This window comes from Eleginops maclovinus, chromosome 7 (genome assembly GCF_036324505.1).
Source record: "Eleginops maclovinus isolate JMC-PN-2008 ecotype Puerto Natales chromosome 7, JC_Emac_rtc_rv5, whole genome shotgun sequence".
NCBI classification, from domain to species: Eukaryota; Metazoa; Chordata; class Actinopteri; order Perciformes; family Eleginopidae; genus Eleginops; species Eleginops maclovinus.
The window spans coordinates 15,528,597-15,552,638 of record NC_086355.1 but is presented as its reverse complement, the minus strand read 5'-3'; the positions used below and the strand labels follow the sequence as shown (position 1 = coordinate 15,552,638).

Genomic DNA, 24,042 nt, shown 5'->3' with positions numbered 1-24,042 from the left:
ACAGTTCAGACTGAGAGAAGCGATGAAAGTGTTACTTTGCGAATTGCGAAGGATAATTTTCTTCCATGAAACAGGCCTTTCGTACGGTGGTGTATTGCTATCACACTAAAAAAAAAAATAAGGCTCAGTATCAAGTAATTACGTGAAAGTTTCTTGTTATAACAAGATCTTTTTCACGTTTAAACAAGATAAGTATCATGTTATTACATGAAATTATCACGTTATTTCATGATAATTATATTTTCACGTTATAACATGACAATATCATGTTATTTCAAGATAATGACATGGACGAAACAGCGTTCGCTTCAAAGAAATAGCCTATAAAGGAAGTAAAACGGCCCGACGCGCAACCGAATTGCCCGAGATGGATGTTTCTGATAATATATGCTTTTATTCCTAAACGCTACAGATTGGACATTCAAGTGAAAGGGAAGCGCGCTAGTAGACTGGCTTGGCTGTGTATCAAAGTAAAGCCATGTTTTCACGTTATAACGTGAAATATCATGAAATAACGTGATAAAAGCTCATCACAAAATAACGTGATAATTTCATGTAATAACATGATACTTATCTTGTTTAAACGTGAAAAAGATCTTGTTATAACAAGAAACTTTCACGTAATTACTTGATACTGAGCCTTATTTTTTTTTTTAGTGTGATAGCAATACACCACCGTACTTTCGCCTTAAGTTTCAAAACCTTATTTAATTATCCATTTTTACACGAATAGCCAAATTTGCTGTCTGTTAGGCTATAGGCATTTAGCCCCTGGTTTGATGTTCTCTCATAGAATATGTGTTGTGTGATTTTTATAATAAGTATATGTTTTCCTTCAAACTTCTGAAACAAAGTATTTGCACACCAATGAAATTGTATTTTATAAATGTAATTTGTTTGGTAGAAGAGGCTAAATTAAACAACATTTCTTGATTTATACATTTCCATGCTAAACAACAACAATGCTGCACTGTTTCCAGTAGCCACAAGGGGGCGCCCTAACACAGAAATATGGAAAATCCCTTCATATTTACTGTAACAATCAGCTAACTGAAATGATCAGCATTCATTCCCACATTCAAATTAGTATTCAGCTATGACATTAATTCCCCGTAAAATGGTCTAGTAAAGGATTTTATTCGACCTATTCATTGCTAAGGTCCACAAGCAAAAACGTTATAAGGAATAATTTGTCCCATTGTCAGTTAAACAAATCAATGGGAAACTCCTGGAGACTTGTACAAATGTCATTTTTCACGTATTGGTTGTGTGTATTTATATACTTAAGTGTGTATGTATGTTATGTAATGTGTGTGCCTTGAGTTTCTGTAGCTCTCTATATAGTGAATTGTGTATGATTAGTTGGGTTTATTTTTCCTTCTCAGGCTGATGTTGGCATATTTACATGTTTTTTATTTTATTTTTATGTGTTGTATAACCCTTGCTCCAAGACTATGAACCTAAGCCTTGTGTTTTCATTCATTCATTCAATACATGCATACTGTATCACTCATCTGCCAAATTCAGAAATATATCTATAACTAAGAATAACAGTGGGACATCATTCATATATGGGCTTTTTTATTATTGATTAAGACAGTGAGAGACAAAGAAAGAAGCAGCATACAAATACTGGTCATACTGTATGGGATGTATGTACATGTATGACACACTTTCTATGATCTTTTCTAGCATACAGTACACCCTCACACATGACTCACCCACAATATTTCCATCAATTTATCGTGGGCCGTCTTGCAGGCAGTAAAGAAATAGTAGTTATTTTCCAAATACTCAAGTGGGATTAATGTAATGAGGATTTCTGCACCTGTGGTTCTCACATTCATTGACCTGTAATGCTGCCTATGATGTGGGAGTGAGATGAGTAGGGGTGTTTAATAGCTCCAAAAGAGATACATATAAAAATTGAATGAATAATTACCCCAATAAATAACATAAAAGAAATAAAAAATTGTGCAAAACATCAAATAAAGTGTCAGTGTCTTAAAAAACATTTACACAAATACCTTAAACCCTTTTGAAAAACCCTTTTGTTGTGAAAGTTGAAGAACGTTCCATTTTTATTTTGGTCCCAAAAGTATTTTTAATTCAGGAAGTGCTTATAATGGTATCATGTGGTCCAAGATCATTACACTGTGTATTCACATTGAGGGCATTCTTAGCTGTTCACCCTTAACATTAAAAACATGGTTTGTTTGGTTCAGCATTCTGAAATCTATGAAAGCCAGCTGATAACCACCTGTTTTCAGATTGCCTGGTGACAGATAAAAACTTCAACAATCTACAAATGACAAACTTACAACACAACAATGTTAATAATCATTACGGCAGTCAATCAAATAAAGGAAACTCCATGGCCACAGGAAATCACAAATTGGTATGCTGTGGTATTTTACACATGTTAGCCGGCAGCTTGGACGACATAGAAGGGTGGTTATTAGATGAAAAAGCTGTAATGGTTAGCTATGTCAAGGGCTGTTAATGGGGCTGATCACTAATGATCAGAACCCAGATCTCAGAAAGGTCAGCAATGGACCATTTAAAAAAACTAACATCTCACTGTCTTTTCAAACACCCCAATTAAGATCAGTGAAGGCTTTCCATAAATAGCACAACATGGATTTCACTTTGCTGCAAGCTCATGGCTGAGCTGGTGCCATTCTGGCTGCTGGATCGCCTGGCGGATGTTCTTGAAATGGAGCTCATCCTTAGTGTCTCTCAGGTAAATTCAATCAGTATTCAGTCAGTTCGCTCTGATCTCCATAGTTTGTGGTGTGGTGTATGGGTGTGATCATGAGTAACTGTTACCATCAGAGGTAATGACTGCACCTAACAAGTCTTTGGAAAGCTTTTTTGAAATCTTCATTAAAGATAGTATAGATGAGGGGATTGATTAGCGAGTTGACGTAACCCAACCACGTCAGGAAGTCAGCCATCTCCATCGAAGTACTGCACGCACTGCAGGTGTTGACAATCACCTCCTTGACAAAAAATGGTAGCCAACAGATGACGAATGCCCCTATTATTAACCCCAACGTTGATGCTGCTTTGCGCTCCCGCGAGCCTGAGATACGTGGACCTTGGTATAACTGGCTCCTACGTGATTCACTGCGTGACTCACTACGTGACTCATGCCGGCAGCGACTTGCCCTGGGAAGTCTTTACAGATTTACGCAACCGTTCACGTGGGGGCTCCTCAGTTGAGGGTTCAGAGAAAGACTTTTCTGGGGGACTTATGGGCTCCGGACTTTGAGCTCCCTTATCCTCGTTGCCATCTCCAGCAGGGTAGGACGAGGGGATCATGCTCCCATTGGTCACACTTGAATAACGGCTGGCCCGGCTGGCCTCCCTGCGCATGTACAGGGTCTGAGCGGCCCGGTATATCTTGTAATAGAGGATGAGTATGAGCATCAGAGGGATGTAGAATGCTCCAAGTGTAGAGTATAAGGTGAAGGCCATGTGATGGTGCATCATGATGCACTGGTCTACCTGCTCGGCATCTCCGCTGTAGTGCCGCCAGATAAGAGGAGGAAGTGAGATAAGGATGGACAGTAACCACACCAATGCCACCATCGCCCCAGCCCTGGCCCCCGTGCGTTTTCGTGAATACTCCACTGCATCTGTAATGGCTCTGTAGCGGTCGATGGCGATGGCAGCAAGGTGCAGGATGGAGCATGTGCAACAAGTGATATCCACACTTAACCAGATGGTACACACCACCTGGCCCATGCCCCAGGTCTCTTTTTGGATGTACATAATACTGAAGGGCATGACCAGCACAGCCACCAGCAGGTCGGTCGCAGCTAATGAGCAGATGAGGTAGTTGGCTGGGTGGTGCAACTTCCTTGTGACCGCGATAGCTGTGATCACCAGGCAGTTGAAGAATGTAGTCAGGACCGCCACCACAGACAGGGTAAGCGTTAGCAGGATCTTACTAGAAGGGGGTTTAGTGGCCTCCAGGGAGTCATTACCACTGCTGCTTGTGGCAAACACCCCTTCAGTGTAATTGGGAAAATCCATTCTGCAAGCATAAGAGGAAAAGTGCATTAGACATAAAGGGAGCTTAGGGAGAATGTAGTTTCAAACATAATTTTCAGATGGGGAGAAAAAATTGTTTGAAGTAAAAAAAGAAAAGTAATATATTCTTGTTTAATCTGGTTTGAATCTGGCATTGCATTTTCATCACTTAATTTCTATAAAATGATTTCAAGAATTTCACTGTTATTGCTTCTTTAAAACAGTCAATGGTTTTGCTTTTTGTACTTCATACAGAAGGCAGTAAGCCAATGTGGAGAGAAATGTGTTCATTCAGAATTTGCTTGTAAAGCCAATGGACCTCAAAAGGTATGCCTACCTGTCAAAGGACTGTAACGTGTTGCATCCAGTTGGTTTAGCATGCAGCAGACAGTCTGCTTAGATCTATCCTGCCTGCAAGCACTGCCATCACATCACCTCTGTCTTTTATAAACACCTGGGAGAGACAGAGAATAAAACAGATAACATGTTTAGAAATAAGGAGAAGGAGACAGAGAAGGTACAGGGAAGGAAAAAGACTAAGAATTAACTAAGAAGCAACAAAGTAAGATTACAGTCAAGGACGAGCACAGCAGATGCACTGAATAGTTTCTATGAGGCTAATGGTTGCATGACTGTGCTAATTCAATTAAATCTTCATTCATGTGAACCACTTTGTGGGTATGTGGCTCTTTTATTAAGTCGATCTATTGAGTGTTTAACAATGTTGCTACCGCTCTTCCAATTAGGGTCATCCTAACATATCCTTGTGGTCTAAACTTTGTTTGAGAGGCTTATCAAAGTCAGTAAGATTCAAACTTGACTTTTTTGTAATTCTGTCATGGATATACTTACATGATTAAATCCAAATGCTCAGGTATGATTGTCATTGCAGCTCTTTTTTACTTTCTCCATTGCACAGTATACTGAAGACATGAGTGGTAACTGTTGCTATAGAAACAACAAGAATTAAGTACTTTTATTTAATGTGGCCTCGCATTAACCATGATACCTTCAAAAGCTGCTTTCCGGACAAAAAAGTTGCAATATGACCGAAACAGTTTTTAATGTTGGACCAAAGGTTCCTATTACGAGATAGTTTTTTACTTTTATGAAAGGGTTGAAGCTTTAGATGAAAAAATCTGCTAAGACAGAGGCATTTCATTCTAATTCTTACAATGTTGAGGAACTTATGCAGAATACAGGTGTAGTAGCATTTCGGAGTCATATGATAACTATTGTTTCACCACTTAATTCAAGGTGTGGGCACTGGCCATCCCTGAGTCACCTAGATGCTCTTTAGTTTGATGATTATCGTATAAGGAACACTGTTTATACTGGCAGCGCACTAAAGGAGCCCTTTAGATTATTCACTAACCAATGCACTGTGCTTATAAGTCATATCCATTCAACTACACATTTTGTTTTCTTTGAATAGTTCATGCTGGCACTATTTCTAGGAGATAAAACATGATTGCTTCCCCTTCCCGCTGTTAACATTGTTGAAAATAGCAGCTCTGTCCTCTCAGCAAAGGTTTTTTAAATTGATCTTCAGTGGAAGAAAATGTCTTGCTAAAGTGAAGATTCCCCAAATACTTTATTAAAGTGATTAAAAAAGCATGATGCTATTGGCTGCAAATACAAATGGTCTCAAGCTATTCTAGAACAAATTGCTTTGCAGTGGACCAGTGAAGAGTATTAGCTTCTCTACACCTTTGATTTTAGTCTTTAAAGAAAGTACAATTGTCTCCTCAGTGTTGTGATGCAATTATACACTCCTTTCCATTTACCCTTGAATGGATCTGGAAGAACAATACTTGATATGCAGATTGCTTTGCTCAGATAGATGGATGATAATTACTGCTGCACTTCTGTTGTGCTCTGTGTCATTGCACAGTTGCCTCTCTCCTGTGCATCTGAAAATATTGTTTTTTTTCAGTGTTTGTGCCCAAAGGTATATTTATATATACGGTGTGGGCATAGTGGGGTGTTTTTGAGGGTTAATATGCATGTTTTGCAATGATTGACAGTAGGTGTTCCCTTTGTCAGTCTGTCATTATGTGCAAGAAAGAAAATCATTTGCCTTTGTCTCAAAATGTTCTAAAACACAGGCTTTCTTTCCCAAGGCCATCTGAAGATAAGCTCCGGTGAGCCAGAGTGATTCTACTCTCCACTTTATTCAGAACAAAACACATTGCCCTTGCTGGTGAATTAAGCAAACACAGAACAAACTGAATGATGGCAACCTTGTTTATAAAACGACAGAGTACCTTTCAAGTTTGCTTTTAATAATGTTTAAGTATAACATTTCCTTATTAACTACTCATATTGGATGAAGAGATAAGAGATAAGAACCAACACACCCTAATACGCTCAGCCCCCTTTAATAGGTTTCACGAACTGCAGAATTATTTAGCACTCAAAATTGCAAAATCCATACGTTTGATTTAGCTATTATGTGAGTGTAATATAAAGCGACAGAAATATTGTGTAATGATGCTTGTGCAGTCAAACAGGCAACAGATTCAGGTTGGCAGATAACGAGGAGGCTGACAAAGCAGACACATGTTAAAAATATCCCTCCACATTCAGAGATGAAGAGAAAGAGATGAGATTAGTTTAGTTTTTCATCCTCATCCAGTGTCTCTCTCACAGCTCAAACACAGAACTCACCCTTAGACATATGCTCAACATGCACGCACGCGCGCGCGCACACACACACACACACACACACAGAATGCCCAACACCAACTTCCCTCTAATTTCAAAAGGTTTGCAGTTACCAAAATAAGGTCAATCCTCTGACATTCAATCGCTCCCTTCTTCGCTCAATCCTCTTACAAGAACAGGAAAGCTCCGTCACACAGAGTACAATCTTTGAAAAACAAACAATTTGGCTCAGGCAGGACCTCAAGCTGCCAAGTGTTGTTTGGTGAAGGAGGAGAGTTGTGAAAAAACTGACTGACAGCCCAGGAAAGATACTAAATAGATGAATAACAGCAGCACCATAAAGCAGCGCAGCAACCCTCATTCATTTGCCGGTTTATCTGTCTCTTCATCTCTTTTCATCTATCTATTTAATTTGGTGGTGGAGGTAAATGACTTAGTTGGCAGGAAGTAATAAGGCTCTCTCTTAGGAGATATTGTTTTGGTTTTTGCTTGAAATTGAAGTGGAGAGTAATCTCATATAAACATGAATACTTCCATTCTGTTGCCAAAAAAACACCCTTCATTCAAAGATGATCTTGATAAACGAACACAATACACTTTGTTTTTATGGAATGCATAATAAAATATAAATGATGTATTACTTTTTATAAATATTACATTCAATCACAATATTGAGATGAGATGAGACCACTAACAGGAAAATGTAACACAAGGATGTATTAAATATAAAACTGTTTTTTAAATAAATTACTAATGTTTTGGATAACAATTTCTTAAAAGTATGTATATATATAGAAATGTATATATCATATATATTTAATTTTTTTACTCATACTGAAAACACTGCAATTCACATTATTGCTGTGCTTTCATCTCCAGCAAGTCACTATTCACATTCATTGACCTGTTTCAGGCATGACTGAATAGCTTCATGCATGTCACAGCGTGGATTTTCAAATCCCCAGAATGTCAGCGTCACGCTACCTGCTTCATGCAGATAGAAGTATGAACAGGTGAGGATCCACCACCCAGAGGGTTGGATTTAATGGAAGTGGTTCAAGTGCTCTTGTGGCATCATAGACTGTAGGATGCTTGGAGTAGTACATAAGTGAATAAGTAAGTGAGTGAGTGAGTGATTGAGTAAGGAAGGAAAGAAGGAAGAAAGAAGAAAGGGAGGGAGTAAGGAAGGAACTGAGTGAGTAACTGAGGTTCAAGCACTCACCAGATGCTGTCAGTGTCATGTTTGCATTTTGTTTACTATCTTTAATTGCTACATAAGATAAGCACAATGCACACGTTTTATTTACCAACTACTGATGTTGCTTACGCTCAAGCTAAATATGTTTATGCTTTTCAATTAAATGTTAGTAAAGGTGGCAGAACATGCTGCTTTTGTCAGGGTTTGGGGAAATAGGACCGAAGGGCAGCAATAAAGGGAGGCAGGTATGGGTACGAACAAAAGGCGAGCTTTATTCCAAAAGCTGTTTTACAAAAATACGAAGTTAGGAAAAATCCAGGACATGAAAAACACTTGACTTGAACACAAAGACGATAGGGAAATCCAGGACATGAAAAACGCTTGACTTGGTACATGAAAGACGACAATCCAGGGCATGAAAAACACTTGACTTGAGCACATGAAAGACGCTAAAGAACTGACAGAGAACACAAGGGAAAGCAGGACTAAATACAAAGACACTAATCACAACACAAGCCACAGCTGGGGAGGGGAGGCAGAAACACAGGGCAACAGGTAACAACAATGAAACAATCAGACACAAGGAAAACCAAAAGACAGGAAGTAAAACTACACATGACACAACAGAGGGAAAACATTTCAAAATAAAACAGGAAACAGACAAAAAAACAAGGATCATGAAAGCTTTTAACTTCTAAAATATGGAGATTTTCATTTTTAAACTGAATATATGGGTTTGGACTGACTAATTGGACATTTAGAGACATCCCACTATAATTTTAAAAAACTAGGATGAACCTTTTACACCTTTTAATATGGATCATATATCTCATAGAACAATTAAGTGAAATAAGCTGCAAATAACTAATAAACAAAAAAATGGTTATGTACAGCACTACTGTTGAATGATATGGGTTAAAGAAACATCAGTACATACAATGGATTTGTTATTTATACCTAAACTTTTATCAGTATATGGTGTGCTGTCTGCTAATATTCTATATTGAACTATATTTAAAAGTCAACTCCATCATCAGTGTATGTGCACTGGAGGCTTCTCGCTACATATTGGACTAGTTATGTTATCACAAATGCATGCTTGTTACACGTCACACATTCATATTAAGGTGAGAAACTTTCCCCCTTCAGCAGATGAACGTGACAACTGCTTTCTGGTGTCAAAGTCTGCACAAACATGATTCTGCAAAGTGAAATAACAAATGGAGGGTAATAAGCAAATGATATTCTCAGTGCAGGGCCTTTCAGAGAGGTCTGTGTTGGCTGAAACTCTGGATTGTCTATCAGTATATTTCAGTGCTTAAAAGGATCTATATTTCTTCTTGTAACGTCTGTGGGTCTGCACGTCTATCCCTGTGAAGTCGGTTTTGCAAGCTTGAATTTCTAATGCAGTGTAGTAGACAAAGACGTCACTATTTTAAACTCCTGGAATTACTGTATATATTTATTATTATCTTACTGGCTCACTTGACTGAAGCATACAGGACAGCACTAACAAATACACCATGACCGATACATACTACTGGGAAGAAATTGGAAACCTAATACAATATAGTTATGTACCTCAATTACAAACCTTGTCTCTTTGCTCTGCTGTCGTTAGACCATGTGAGGGTGTGGAAAACGAGGAGTATGAATGGTTTAAAAGGCAGAGAAACATTACTTGTGTCATGTAAAGAGATGAATTTCACCAATAAATGTAAGTCTGGTTCAAAATCACCTGTTCAGGTTGCAAATCAAGTGACAAAAGACTCGGTCAAAGCATGTTGATGCAACACATTATGGCAAATTAAGCCTCGTCTTGTAACAGATGATGAGAAGGCCTGGATCACAGGCTGAGATTAGTTTTGCCAAGTCATGCACCATTCACACAGTGAGCTCCGGAGAAGGCTTGTATCACGCTACCATGCTAACCAATGGGACACGTTTCCTCATGAGTAACGAGTTCTGTATTCTCATTACAACTTTATAGTAATACCTTTACAATGCAACAAAACAGCTCTTACTTTTGATTTCACTGGCAAGCACACAAACTGTAGAATGTCTCTCTGATTAGACGTTCTCCATGATTATAGAGAAAATCATCGAGCTTTTTATTTAGTGAGTAGTGAATTAAAGATTTTGAATCTGCATTAAGAAGACGGTTCTGGAATGTCTATAGCCAAACATGCCACAAGCAATCGGTAGCGAGTTTAAAATTAATGGGGAATTGTTAGTGGTGCCTGTCATCAACAGTTTCTTTTAGACTCCATGAGAGTGTTCGCTTTTTAGCTGATTGAGTCACTTTGAAGCCATGCATGACTGCTGGTTTGTTTGATCTGCGCTCTTTAATTAGAAAGCGATGCAGCAAAGCTACTGTCGCCTATCCACTGTTTACCTTTATCAAGACTTTTCAACAGACAAGCAATACACAAGGGCCTTTGATTGGAACACAACACAAGAATTACAGACACATGTACTGTATGCATCTAAAGACAATACTACTCAGTTTTATGCATCCTAAGTTTCAACACTGACATCCTTGAGAGATGGTGACATTTCAGGCTGCCACTGGAAACTACTATCTGTGAACATCCTGACAAGACCACTCTCGGGTCCCAATAACCATCTCTCAACCTCACACTAAGTGTGGGGAACAGCTGTGTGTGTTGGCGCCTTGTCATTGATAGACTTCTGCTGCAACCCAGGTATAATGGACATGAATAGGGACCTGTTGTGCCTGTATTAAAGAAACATATTTAATGCAAATCACACAAGACTCAAACATATTTCGATTTGCTGTACTGTTAGGTGTCAGTATGTCTGTTTGTGTGTCTACCCCCCTTCCCTGATTGTCTCCCTGCAGGTGCAGCGTCTCCCTCAGGTGATCTCCATCCCCTAATCAAGGCTTGCATGAAAGGCCTGAGGAAGGCTGCAGTCTCTATCTTCCTCTCCCCCCCTCTGCATGGCCCTGTCTTTGTGTGACCAAGCTTTGGCATTTTCTTTGTTTCATCGGCTTTTGAGCCACTCGTAACCGTAGAGAGTTTTGTCAAAATGCAAGTTTTTTTTAATTAAGAGGACACATCATTTTTACTTTTATACATTCTAAATCACAAATCAAGTTACAATTTTGATTTACCGCATGTTTTCCATATGGGTGAAGTAAGGGCATCAACGGTGACATCACGTCACGCATCTCTTCTGTGCACAGCCTGTTACTGATTTATTGATCAGAAAGCTGGTGAACTTGAAATCCTCCTCACTGTCCTTGTGCACATGACCTACTTCGTAAGTAACGTAATTGTGCCTAGTACATTACCTGTCAATGGGAAAAACTGTGACAAAGAAAGGAAAAACAAAGACAAAAATATAATGTGCAAAACTATCTGTGACGGATATGAATGAATAAATATCTGTAAAGCTTAACAGTCAGAATTCCAATCCTTTATACAATCATTGCATAATACTGTATATAAGAACATTTATAAATCATTACCTCTGTTATTCATACTGCATGCAACCATATGATTTGTTATTTATTTAATTGAACACATTTATCATCTACTGCTGTCAGCACTCTAAGCTGGAGTAAAAATATTTGCTAAATAATTAGAAAGTGTGAAGCTTGGGACAAACTCAGAGGCAGTTTGTGTCCATCACGCAATGCAGAGGAAGTCATTATTTTAAGACTTGTGCGTCACCAATATGGGATGAGAGTATTTTATTAAAAAGTTTTTACTGTGCATTGTTTTCACAAACAGAAGTAAACAAAACAGATATGTAAAACTGTATTAAGGTGCTCATGAGAGGAGATGAAAACATTAACTGGGAATAGAGCTAAAACGGGTCCTAACAGCTTGTGTATTGGATATAATTGGAGATAAAAATGTGGTTTATCAAAAGACTAAAAGTGTCAGAAGGAAATTCAGACTCCAAAATTGGAGTGCAACATCTGTGCTATTTACTTCAATTTCACTTCAAAAAAATCTGAAACCTAGAGTAGCTGCCAGGAAAGAGCAAAAGTTATTATATCTTGCCAAATTATGGTTAAAGAGACCCAATCTGTGGAATATTTATTAAAATATGTAGCAAAATGAGTGTGTAGTTCAATATAATTATTGATATGATACCCAAATGTTACAGCTCTGAATGTCTCAAATCTTGTCCAAGTGGTCCTAATGAATTGGAACCTTCCCAGGAGGAGAAGCATGATTAGAACTCCTGAAAAAAATATCCCAAAATATTAAATAAGCAAATTGTTTGCCTCTTTGAATTGCATGCCCCCTTAACACTGAGGAACATCAACACAAGCTGCCAGATACTCAGCAGCCACATATCAGCAGATAATGAAATTGTTTCTGTGAATGTGTTGGCAAAATATGTCTCCAGACATCATCACTTTATCATTCATCTACACGAACACTGAATAGCTATATATTTTCTTTTGGCTGGACCCATCATTGCTTAAGTTAAACATTCTGCTTTAAGAGAGCTGGCAGTTTACGGTTAAAGTCAGTATATTTCAAACTTTGCTGCCTATGTTTGATCATTCTTTGTATTTTTAGCACAAAGGGAAAACGCTTAATTTTCATACAGCAGGTTAAAGTTAATGCATAAATACACCTGTTAGTATAAACCTCATGATGTCTCTCAAACATAAACAATGACTTTTGAACAAACATTCTCTGAAACATCAGCCAGTGAGTTTATACAGCAACCATTCCCTCGGTATGATAAACACACTGCAGCGGTATCTTAACTCAATCATAAATAATTGTCACATAATATATGCACATACTTCTAATTTTTGCCTCGTTAAAAATGCATTACACATTATGTGTAAATAACATAAACACACCCCCGAGGGGGCTCATACACGCACACACACAGACAATGAGCCGTAATACTGGCGCGATCAGCACCTCATGCATAGTTCCCTAAACCAGCAGGAGCTGATATCGCCTGCCAATGGACACTTATTTCCACAAGAGTTACCTGCTAACGTGGGAACCTAAGTGTTAATGGCCTGTGTGGAGGCAATAAAGCAAATGGCCTTAAACTGATGGGATGTCCATATGAAAACCAAAGATGTATTTCATGCAGAAAATAAACAATGTAAGGTCCTTTATTGCATGTCCTCTTTTAAACCCTACTAATGCAATCTTGTTCTGTTTTATAGCTTAATATATTCACAATTTGAATTGAGATGTTTCTTGGAATAACAGGGTTGCCATTCAACAGTAAAATCTGAAGGCTCAAACGACAGGTAGTCCTTGACTTCATCAACAACATGTTTGAGTCATAATGTCACTTTGTCCAATAAATATGTCTGGTGAACTGTTTCTGCATTATATTTTGCTTGGAAACAGAGTCATCTATTCAGTAAGTCTCCTTGCAAATTGTTCAGAGCAGATCAAGGTTAAACTGCTTCATGTTTCAACTAGAGTGATGCTGTAAAAAATAATGCAGGACAGAAACTGGATGATAAAAGATAAAATAAGTACTTTCTTGGCACAGGAATGTTCAAGGTGAATCTGTGTTAGAGAGGAAGACTTGATGTGCAGGGATTCTTGCCTTTAGCATGTCGTCTATTAGTACCCTGTTGTTCATATAAATCCCTCTGAATAGGTAAATTACATTGCTGATTTTCCTTCTGATATGATGCTGACTCAAGCTGCACTGTTGGGAACAGAATAGAGATTAAAACCTGCAAGGTGAGAGGAAAGGCTTGGAGTGCAGCAGCATGCGGCTCTCTAATTTAAATACACTTGAGAAGGACTTCAACATAACTGCAGGGGGTGAACACATAACATTTTACCAATTGAATTATGTTATCAAGTGTTGAGTTTAAGGGCTTTCAAAACTGTTTTTTTCAGCAAGTTGATCGTTCTTCACTCAGCTGCTCAGTGGCAGACGTAGGTACCCATTGGACACATCCTAATATACATAAAAAGCTTTACGTTTTATTACACATATACAGAAGTGGATGTTTTTGGTTATTTTTTAGATGAACAGTTAAGAGTTTGCCACCAATTACAACACTTGATTTTAGGTTTTGGATTAGTTTTGCTTTTTTAAAATAAGACCTGTGTTTGAGATGACTCTCACTTGAAAAATGTTCTTTGGTGAGTCAGATCTCGTCTCGTCTTTAAGCGATGTATTTCAAATTGAGTCTAGATTTAGAGGAAAGTAGTAATTGAATTGATTAATAACATTAAGAGAGAAAAGAAGATTGTATTTATTCCAAGCTGGTAAATTGCAGTGCAAGACAAAGGCCAAAAAGGCAGGAACCTGCTGGAAAAATATGCCAACTAAACTGTGCTAATGTGTTTGGCATAAAGCAATTATTTCCGAAATGTAATTCTGTTTAATTAACCAATTGTTTTTATGGAATTGGTAGGGAGTGGTTACTCTACCTTGTAACAGCTTTTAATTTTAATACAATCATAGCTTACTCTGCAAATAAATTCACTTTGAATTATAGTTTTGTTGGATAAACACTGTGTGACAACAACCACCTTAGAGGTATTCATCTTCAAGGAGTGAAAACATTGTTTCTTATTTTGCTTGAAGACTAAATATGTTGTAAGATATATTTAAGTAAATCATGTAGATTAAGGTATCAGGATATCAGGAGCATGCACTCCCCGGGCGTCGTACATATGGCAGCCCACTGCTCCTAACACTAGGATGGGTCAAATGCAGAATTCTCGAATTTCTCCACGGGGATTAATAAAAGTACATCTTTCACTCACTTCCTTAAATCATTTGCAAATATGTTTCACAAAACTACTATCACTTATAATATAAACCAATAAATGTTTCCTCTAAGTTCATTTTGCCAATTATATTAGATTAGTGTAGTTGTAAATAAGACAAACAGGAAGTCAGGTACTGGATGCTTCTTCTAAATGCTACATTGATTAACCTAACCGCTATTTGGTCATACATTTAGTTCCCTAGTTATTGTTAAGATTTCAAGCAGCAATAACATCAGATATGCTAAAAAAGCATAAAGTCAAAACTCTCCTAATGTAATGGTTTCTCATTTAGTTTATCAATTTAACTCAAACTTAAAATATTTTAGTTTACCAAATTCTTGGTCAATAAGAGGTCGCAGAGCCTTAAATGTTCTGTCGACAACATTTGAGATTAAGATTAGTTTTATACATCCCAATGCTAATGCTGCCATGACATCACTACCAGAACATCCTCCAGAGGATTTGTTATCTTGGTTTGCAGACCACCTATGAGGATGAGCGGGACTCCTTTCCAATATAGATTAGCAGAGCAATAAGAATACCAGGGGCCATATTTACATTGGCAGAAATCAAAACAGACAACAGCATCACTACGGAGGTACCCAATGTTTATCTATATATTTAAGAGCCTCTTTCACACATCGTTGCCTGTCACCTATGTTATGGCATAGATGAGGAAATGGACAGTCGAGTCTGTCTATTGGATTCAACCCATCATAGAACTCAACATAGGCCAAGATGTTTGTTTATGCTTTGCTGCTGCTGTACGTTGCTTAGTTGAATTTAACGATTTTGCATATAATTATGAACTTGACTCTTACTTTGAATGCAGCAATATAAATATGGTTGGAAAGAAGCTGTTTTTTTCTGGAGCCAATGTTCTTGTTACATGTTTTTTTTTTTTAAGTTTAATACTCAACCTTTAACAGATCAAATGTCATCAGCAGGAATGTTGTTGGTTTGTGTGAGAATTGTCTTTCCTCAGACGGACGTACTCCTTTATAGGAGCTGTTCCTGCAATGTCTCTGTTTCATTCATAACACAGCCAGGTAGAACCCTGAAATGTCAATTGGTCCTAAGGTGGAAAACTGGTGGCATCAACTTCCCTTTCCTTGCTCCCATTCCCACATGTGCCCTATGCAAAAGATGTTCCTGAACATACATTGCAAAGTGTGCATGATTAGAAGGAGAAGTGTATCTTTCAAACACCTATCTAACCAAAACACACAACAAAGAATCGTATTTTGCTTGAGATGTTTTGTAAGACAACACCACAGTTAACACAAACAGTCATACATAAATACTGATGCACGCATTATTCTGCCTGCATCTACAACCCTCCCACACACAGAGTTTTAAAGCAACTGGAATGAGTCCATGAGGTCACTGCAAACCCTCGTGGGATGAGTAATGGGCAAGTGCTGAACAATCAAATTCAGTTTTTTGACAAACTCTTAAATTTACAAACGTGAGGCAACATAACTGGTCGCATTGCTTTTGCAACATGAGATCAAGTGCTGTTTGTTTATAAATCATTCAGAATACTTTTACACTCATTGGTGGATCAAGAACTGGTGAATTGACACATGACTTGTGTGCCAGTCCCCGGCGGAAACTGAGCTGAAATGGCACTACAAGCAGAGGATACAAATAATTGAAAGACGTTCCAAACTCAAACTGCAGAGAGCCACTGGGAAATTTGAATTCAAATCGATTGGCTTTTGTGTATTTGTCTACAATTCAAGGCTTGACATGCTACAATGGGCCACCTGGACCCGAATTCACCAAGCAATACAAAAATCAGCACAGACATAAATGTAATCAAAGTCATACAAAAAGGCTTAATCTTCCTTAAACCTTTTTATTTTATTTTATTTTAAACACCAGGTTAATTTAATCAATGTGAGGGGTGATTCAGTGCCAACAATTTTGTGTTTAATGACCAAAGCAAAGAGGTGGATTTCTACTGCCAGCTTTAATAGATGTCAAGTTTGTGATAATGGCAGGCGCTCTGGGATAAGTCCTTTGTGTGTATTTGAATAGTTAGTTTACATAAAAGCATATGCTGTATATGCCTAGAGTGAATGACGTACATTGCCCTGCTTCTTATTTCAATCGGCAAATAGCAACTCAGCTTTATGGATGGTGATTGATGGTTGGTCAGTTGGTTTGACCTTCAAAAGCCGCAGATAAGTGTATCCATAAGCATTTTTTTGTTTTCTATGATCTACTTTTAATAAATCTATCAGAACTTGACAGATGGGTGACAAATTGCAGCATGTTAATATAGAAGACACAAACTCAACTGTTTATCTTTGCTAGCAGCTTGAACACGTTGGTAATTATGGGGTGTTACATTGGAAATCAATGGACCGCTATGGCATTGAGACATGAGCTGTACGAGACTGTGGAACTACTGATTACTGGGTTTAATTAAGTGACAGAATTGGTGATTATAATACAGAGATAAAGCCTTAAGAAACATCTGTTTACTATATTGGACTGAGAACTCCCAAGAAGAAAGACAGCACCACTTATTTCAGCAGGTGCCTTAAAAACACAAAGTATGATTACCTGTGACAAAAGTGACAAAGCCCTCTAGGGGTGATTTGAATTATGACAGTAGAATAGGAGGTGACAAAATCCTTGTGGGTATGTCAGCTACGGATAGATTGGTAAAACAAATATTGTACTTCGATAGCAGTATACGGGAAATAATGGGAATACAATGAAAACAGAGATGTTCTGCTTAGGCTGTTTTTAAAAACGACATATGCGAATAGAATAACCTATTACCATATCCAAAGCTAACAGTACCCATTAATATGCCAAATAAATCCATGTGGTTGTCATACCATAAAATGTAATTAGTGTGCTAGCCATAATGTGTAGCAAAGGTTAAAGGTAATTACTAGGTAAGCATTCAAAGTGAGCAAAGCTATGGGTTCAAATGCAATGAAGATTAATTTCAACTCTTTAATTAGCATGCTGAATCAAGCTACATCCCAAAATGTTGTAAAAAGTTACAAACCATCTGCTTATCTTCTGTTGGTTCACATATAATAAATATACAAGGAGAATGCAATGCGCACGTACAGGTTTGAATCCTAATTAACGTGATGATGGCCAATTATCTGAACATGTGATGGAAGAGGTCGCTGCTGGGTGTAGTTTACGATTACAACACAAAGCATACCCATACAATACTAAGATCCTATTATATTTGTCAGGATGTAATTTCAACCAAAATATACCATAACACATAGCATTGCTTTTTTTTCTTGAAAATCTCCCAAATTTCCCTTGAGATTTACCAGAAATGTTCAAGGTTGTTTTTCGTAAAGAAAAAAAAAAGAAGAGATCCCTCAAACTGTTTTTTAAGTGCCAAAACCTTATTAAAAAAATGATATCTTGCGGACAAAAAATATTTGGACTTAAGGACTGCAAATGTTTGACTTCACCAATAGATGAGGAGCGATTGAACTTACCTTCAGTTTGGGCAGTTCCAGTAATACCTTTAGCCCCAGGTAAAGCTGTAAGACGGATGGGAATGTAACTACAGTAGGTGGCTCATTCCAACAAAATATCCTCTTGTGAAATTGAATGCACATTGCAACCTTTGGGTGTAGCAAGCATATAGTTTTAGGCTTTTACTCTAGTTCCATTAGGAGTCAATTTCCTGTAAGAGCCATGGGGAGAGCATCCGTCAGACAGGGGGTACTCTATTAAATGTAGCCCCTACAGGTCTGTCAAAGGGAGGCAGTCATTCACCTACACAAGGTCCTGTATAATACTAGAGTTGATATGTGCTACGGCAGGAAAATATGCTTTCCCACCATCTGTCTCTCACTGTTGCTCTGTATAATGCCTTCAGAACACATGCAGACACACAAACAAAAAATCCCTAAGGTAGTGCTGGTATGTTCTTTCTATGCCTGCTGGATTTGAAGGCCCTTTGGATGTCTTTAAAGATCCATGAAGAAACAATGAGAGCTGTCCTGCATTTGCATACTCCTGGCAGCTAATGTCTGCATGAGAACCTCTCATTTGAATTCTCATCTGTCATGGATTGGTAACAATTAATTAAACATTGATTCCTGAAGGTTATGGTCTTTCAAAGGTAGCAAAGGAACATTTTTGCAGTTACTTTCAAAATAGGCAGTGCTGGCAGACACATTAGAGAAAGAAAGCACAAAAAGGCAGTTTTTCATCGTGTTCTTGTATATATATCCAGACAGAATTTGGTTGAAGCTTTCGCCTCTTTGACATGTCAGTGTAAAGCTAGACCAGATCAGATGGATCTGTCTGGGCTTATTAAGTAGCCCGGGGAAAACAGAGGGACACAGAGAGCTTGTCTTGAAGCTCAACTAGCCAACATTTTTAACAAGAAAAGTTACTTGTTTAATCAATCTAAATTACGTGATAGGCCTACAAGATATTTGCTTTGTTTAAGCCAAACAAATTGGTTTTGTCCTAATGAAATTAAATTGCCAGGCAAAGAATGCTCTGTCACAGAAAAGGACAAACTGAAATGTAAGAGTAAACACCAGAAAACAAACACTAACATCCAGTCCAAGAACATGAAGTCCTCTATATTGAGGTTGGTTGAATTATGATTTTATCAGGAGTGCAAGTAGCTGTGAGCAAAACGAGCTGTATAAAACCAGAAACAGTGAGCCTAATTAAAATGACGGTGCTGTGTAGGTTGTCCACATACCAGCCACAAAAACCGCAGCTATTATAACCCTTTTATTTTAGATCAATACACTTTCAGTTCACCACTTAGATCCACCAGGCTGTAAACATAACAAATGCACCCAGGCACACATCTCCAGCAAAAAAAGGACACACTTGTTTAACATCATATAAAAATTAAGAAACCATGTCCTCTACACCTTCAAATTGGATCAGCAACAGTATTGCGTTTGCCAGCTGGCATTCAAGGGTTGTAAAACAATAAAGAAAGTTTGCAGGAGATTAAAGTTCACGTTTTAAGTTTCTGAAGTTGTAAAGGTTCTTTAATCTTTCCTCACCTTGAAGACAATAAAACATTCTTGGGGATTTTGCAAGGTGAAAGCTTATGTGCATGTGAATCTGTTTTTACTGTTGTGTCATGCTTTTTTATTTACATTTTTTAGGTCTTTTGTATATTTGTTTCCTTACTAATATTCAAGAAAACCTGTTATAAAGACTAATATAAATATAAAAGCGCCAAAGGTGGTGCAGTTAAGTTGTATGTAAGATATTAGCTTGCAAATGCCACCAATATTGTTTCTTTGTGATTGGCTGACATCAAATGTGTCTGCCTAGGAGATCATATGGTTTGGTAGTCCTTTAAAGGAAAAAAGGTGCTTTCAGAAGCAAGAATAAACAAGGAAACAATACATAACATTTTAATAGAAACTAAAAAAGGCAAAGGCATTCATCATAATAGCTCAGGCACATTTGTTTCTTCTTCTGTTGTTTCTTCTACAGTTGCCTTGAATATAAATCATGGATGGTGTTGGCACCAGTATCGACTTCTCGACTCATAGTTAAGAAATTGTGCTTAATATAACAAAAAGGATTATGCGGTAAATCCACTGAAATGGAGAAAAAAAAGTAACCACTGGTATTGGATCAGTACTCCCCATCAGTCAATAGTCAAGTATCATCATCAGAGGAAAAGTGGGATTGGTGGATCCCCATATAAAAGCCCACTTGGAAGGCTGCTACAGGATGAGCTACACTGAATGCTCCTGGCCTCAAACCAGGCCATGTGTCCTTGGTTTGACTCTGCTACCCTCTATCGCTGCTGTCCATTATTTTTATTTCCAACATAACTCCCCGACTGTAATTAAGTACTGGAGGGAAATGTGTCTCATCTGCCAGAAAAAGTGCCAAGTGTGAGGAACTTCCTCCAGTATTTCAATCCATAATATGATAGGGTCCTCAATAATATGTCCTTCGCTGCAATGCAATTGCTGGCTTTGTTGAAAATACATTTACATTGCTTTGCATATTTGGCATGCATGGACCAGCACAGTGTCATGGGAGTTATGTCCATGTTTACATCTAATATCAGTGGGCTGTGCCAATGCAGGAAGTGGTTTATCCTTTATGTTGGGAGGTAGAAAGGATGTGGTGGATAGGCGTGCAGTGTGCCAAACTTTGATGTGAAAGAACAGAGTTTGCATAGACAGCCCACAATTTCTATTGTTTCTATTTCTAACTGTCCTGGGAATCTACATGGAAAACCGTCCAAGTCAACTCACCATTCTCTTCATCACACCAACCAGGTCCCACTGGATCCTGCACAAACACTGCAACATGCGCACACACTCCCCTCACATGCAATGCGATAATCTCAACCGCAACACCACGATTCTTGATCCCACATCATATAATGTTGTGGGTTTGATATTCCATGTGTTGTGGACCTGCTGCTGGGCAAAGAACAATTTCATTGCATGAAAACAGATTCCCAGGAAAAATCCAGCAAGTACCTTTGCTTACTTTTAATAAAGTCTAATCCGGATATGAAGTTCATTTAAAGCAGATACTGTATGTGGACATACTGGGCATTCCCAAACACACACGCACACACTAAAGAGCCTTTGCTTTCAGATTAAACCTCCACAAAAAAAAATCCTGGCAATATCAGCCAAAACAAATAACTCTATATTATTAACAGCTAAATCTTTGGGGTTTTTTTTTTCTTTTCTTTTTTTTCTCTATTACCATTAAAATGTCCCCCCCTAATTATGATCTAGAGAAGAAAAAAAAACAGTGATTGCATTAGACACATTGATATCATTCTAGAAATACACATGCAGTCAATGGGACCACCCAGTCCTGACTGTATCTCTTTTATAAGCATTACAATAGTTAGGTTTACAAATGTGCAAAGAAAAAAATGATGAGTGCAATATTTAAAAGCCAATTAGGATGACAACTGCATTTTTATATCATGTCAATTAAACCTAACGGCACACTAGAGCGTCTGCCTACAGTAGAAACTACTTCCCAATTTCGGTGCATGAAATCAGAAACTGCATGACAACCGGTGTGTCTCAAAACATGTGCCACCTGCAAAAATATGAACTTACCCGGCTTTCGTTGCAGAGATTAAATGACAGAAGAAAGCAGGCATTGGGAGAAGAACATTACATTCCCTATTAATGTCCATTCACGGCTCAGCGACATTCACGCCGACACCCGTTTACTGTTACGACGGAGAGGCGGGGGCGCGCGCCGGCGAGTGCACGCTTCTTGGCCATAGACAGAGCCCAGAGAGGTGCGTCAGTGAGGAGGAGGAGGAGGAGGAGGTGTAAAGACAAGATAAGTGTAACAACAGCCTTCCAGCAACAAAGGCTAATAAGAAGACAAACCTTTATGGAGAAAGACAATCTGACATTTTACTGTTAATCTGTATTAAATACATTATGACCTTTTTCTCATCTCAATATTATTCATGAAGCTTAAATAGGGCTCCCATATGGTGGAATTGGTGGAAACAAAAACTGTCAAAAAAAGAAAAGAAACACATAGTTCACTATCTCTGTGGTCATACACAAATATTAATATATTTCTGATAACACATTAACATATATATATATTCCAAGTGTGAATTCATATATTTGTTTTAATTATTGCAAAAATAATAAATTGTGTGTTCTGGAATAAAAAAAATACATATAATGGATTCCCCTGTGTCTTTGTCTGTGTACAAAAAGAGACTTCTAACATGAACATTAATCTTTTAATACTGATACTAATAAAGAAATTACTATTGTTTTTATTTTTACTTTACTCTGATTGTTTTATATATTTTAATCAATAAAATGTAAAACTTGTTGCATAATTTAAAAAATGCTTTATTTTATATGTCTTTCTAGTGAAATTGAAGGTTTTTGTATGTGTGTGGAAGAAAAAAATAACCAATGAGTGTAAAATGTGTAGTACCGTAGGCTGTAAGCAATAAAGTTTCTTCTCATGAGAGTTCACGACTATCCTTATACCTTTCTGAGGATACTTTTTTCATGTGTTACCATTGAGAGGTGTTTTTAATTCTGCTAACATTCACTAAGTATTCAACTCAGCCCGACAAGAACAAAGCTTATGTTGATGTATGTATGTAGCAGGTCAGGTAGGATGGAGGTGGGTTTTGAACCTCTATTGGTGCGGAATATAAGAAGGGTACTTCAAATGTGTTACTGAAGAGGCTCTGTGAATTTATAGCAATAGTACATAATGTCTAAAATGTCCCCCTTGCTCACATTAACAAGTTATCTCACACTATCACAGTGACACATTCCTTTTATTTCACAGAGAGGGTGTGAAATCTTGGAAGGTTTCATGCAGAGGCAATGGAAAGGTTAATTAAGAGTTAGAATGCATATGAAAGTACTAGAAAATGTTTTAATGTAAGAGGAGCAGGAGGACTTGTGGGTAAGTAAGGGGTTTGACGGTCATATTTAGCAACTGGTTATACAATAAGTTGCCTCCTGATTTTGAGTTGGAGGTGTGTAACATCATCCATCAATCTCTCAACACATCTCCCTCTCTGCTGCTTATTTAGCTGGCAGTTATGTAAATGTGTAATCTTTTTGTTTCCTGCAAGAAATCACTGACTGATGCTCAAAATCCCTTGAAAGATGTTAAGATGTAGATTAGTTTTTAGCCTGCTGTGGAGATAACAATGTGGACAGTTGGGTGTGATGTGTGTGGGCTGATGTGCATTGAGGATTGACAAGAGAGGCCAAAACCAGTCCACCAGACAAAGACAGATTGATTGTGTGTCAGATAAAGGGACGGTGAATCTCCGTTCATCCCTGTTGAAATAAGAAAAAAAAATCTTGGAGTCCTTTGAAACATGTCAACCTTGATGGTAAATGTTGAAAATTCTCCCCTTGGGAGAGTTTCCTCTTTTTAATCAAATAAAAAGGTAACATCTTAAATAAAACATTTTTCTTCTGCATTGCACTCACTTTTCTTGGCTTCAGTTATGAACAGTATGATGGCTGCTGCCTACAATAACACTTCAGTGAAGCTCAAGCTCTTATTAGTCACTGGTAACAAAATGTCTGCTGCCAAATGGAAAAAAAACAACAATTTAATCAAGTATTGACAGAGTGAAAGATCACACCAGGATATGGAGTGACTCTCGGACAAATTTAAGCATAAAGTCTTCATATGAAACTGCGATGCGTCAGGGGCCCTTTAAGGACTGTGGTTGTACAACATTTGAAAAAACCTAGAAAGTCACAAAGGCGACTTTATACAACGACAAAGTCAGCCTCTCAAAAGACATTTTTTTCCCCAGTAAAAACACGGCAGTACTTCAGCTTTTAACAAACCTCAGTTTATAAAAAAAACAAGGAGTCTTCCTTCCGAAAATAA

At 37.8% G+C, this 24,042-nt stretch overlaps 1 protein-coding gene across 1 annotated transcript; it reads right to left on the bottom strand.

Annotated features, from left to right (window-relative positions):
* Nucleotides 1-1,595: 1,595 nt before the first annotated feature.
* htr1fa (5-hydroxytryptamine (serotonin) receptor 1Fa) lies at nt 1,596-21,856 on the bottom strand. Its single transcript, XM_063888178.1, is given in 4 exon segments — nt 1,596-3,158; nt 3,160-4,042; nt 4,376-4,492; nt 21,750-21,856. Coding segments are annotated over 2 exon segments (1,209 nt in total). The 5' UTR covers nt 4,042; nt 4,376-4,492; nt 21,750-21,856; the 3' UTR covers nt 1,596-2,831.
* Nucleotides 21,857-24,042: the final 2,186 nt, after the last annotated feature.